The sequence below is a fragment of the Camelina sativa genome, chromosome 17, assembly GCF_000633955.1.
Source record: "Camelina sativa cultivar DH55 chromosome 17, Cs, whole genome shotgun sequence".
NCBI lineage: Eukaryota > Viridiplantae > Streptophyta > Magnoliopsida > Brassicales > Brassicaceae > Camelina > Camelina sativa.
In genome coordinates, this window is record NC_025701.1 from 8,172,147 (window position 1) to 8,173,797 (window position 1,651).

General features: G+C 39.0%; 2 protein-coding genes across 4 annotated transcripts in view; one reads left to right on the plus strand and one right to left on the minus strand.

Annotated features, from left to right (window-relative positions):
- Positions 1–690, plus strand: part of LOC104756103 (PRA1 family protein F1) — a 2,180-nt gene extending 1,490 nt beyond the window's left edge. Inside the window, exon 2 of one of the 3 annotated variants that reach the window (XM_010478628.2) lies at positions 144–690. In XM_010478628.2, the coding sequence (XP_010476930.1) occupies positions 144–549 (406 nt within the window). In that variant the 3' untranslated portion in view covers positions 550–690. The other 2 variants (XM_010478627.2, XM_010478629.1) reach the window with 2 other exon arrangements.
- The window catches only part of LOC104756104 (inorganic pyrophosphatase 2-like), a 6,666-nt gene continuing 6,200 nt past the window's right edge, over positions 1,186–1,651 (minus strand). Inside the window, exon 5 of the mRNA XM_010478630.2 lies at positions 1,186–1,412. The gene's annotated coding sequence lies outside the window, so the exon portion shown is untranslated. The remainder of the gene's footprint in view (positions 1,413–1,651) is intronic.

Below are 1,651 nucleotides of genomic sequence, written 5' to 3' on the forward strand. Positions count from 1 at the left end.
ATGACAACTTACGGCACAAATCCGACGTCGCCTAACGACTTAGCCCCCAAACTCGAGTACATCACCCGCGGCAACAACCAACACAACGTAAGATCCGGCCTCGCCACACGCCGCCCTTGGAAGCAAATGCTCGACCTCCGTTCCTTCAACTTCCCGCGCAAACTAGCCACCGTGATCTCCAGAGTCAGAGCCAACACCGTCTACTTCCAGACCAACTACACCATAGTCTTCCTCTTCTCCGTGTTCCTCAGTCTGATTTGGAACCCCTTCTCCCTCCTAATCCTACTCGCCCTGCTAGGTGCGTGGCTTTTCCTGTACTTCCTCCGTGACGAACCGCTCGCTGTATTCGACCGCGAGATCGACCACCGTATTGTACTCATCGGCATGTCCGTTCTCACTCTCTCGATCCTTTTCTTGACCGACGCTAAGCTCAATATCGCGATAGCCATCGTGGCGGGTACGGTTTCTGTGTTGTCTCACGCAGCTGTTAGGAAAACTGAAGATTTATACAACCAAAACGACGAAAAAACCAGTCTTTTAAACCCCTAAGAAAATGATCGTCATTTGTTAGATTATTTCGCATTATGACTATGATTGTTCGTTTGATTCAACGTTATGAAAACTAAATATTATAACCATGATTGTACGTTTATGAGCATTTAATTACGTATGTGTTTCTCGTTGTGACCTTATGATGACTAAACATTATAACATGGAATCGTAAATACGTACAAGAAGTGGTATGATGTTAAAGAATAGAACTACTAACTATTCGTAAAAGTTTTTTTTAGTTAAACGAAGAATTTTCGTTACACTAAACTTATGTCAAGATCTATCGATCAATATTCTCTGGACTGTAACATTTGGTCATTAGTATAGGGTTGATTTGATAGTTTTGAAAACTTGTATTTAAGCCGGGTATATTCAACTCTGGTTTGGTTTAGTATATATAGAGCTAACAGAGTGTAAATAGGTGAGGCCAAAAGTTTTGGACATGGACCATTAATTGCATACCACCAATTTTCACGGTTTAAGGTTTGAAAACGAACATTTAATTTTTCTTTTTTTTTTCAAAACATTTATCTAAATATTTTAGGTGTATAAAGAAGCGATAACTTTATTCATATATTAAAGTATTTATTTTATGCGAAAAGCTTGTAGCTCTAACATTTTGGCTACTGGATGTATAATGTTACGATATTCCACTATTGAAAAACACAAGTTAAACACGAGCTTTCGGAAGCAAGGCCTTTTAGCCTTCCGAAGTAAAGTAAATCTCTTACAATCAGAGTCGAAAAGAATTCACCCTACGTACGTCAGTACGTGCATGAACAAGTCAACTTTATATAGGCATCTTAAATACGTTTTTTCTCGATTGCATAAAGAATATGTATATATATTTTCGAAAAAAGATTCTTCAACTTCTTTGCATCAATTACTTGACCAAATTAAGAGGAACTTGAAGAGCAAGAGGCACCATAGGTTCATGAACAATCCCAACAGATATCTTGCAAATATCAGAGCTCAACATCTTCTCCTCCTCTTCTTCTTCCTCTAATGAAATAATCTCGTTGATTATTTCCATCAATATCCTCTCCATTGCCTCTCCGTCGGTCCAATCTCTAACCGTAGCCTTAACCAACATGGGATT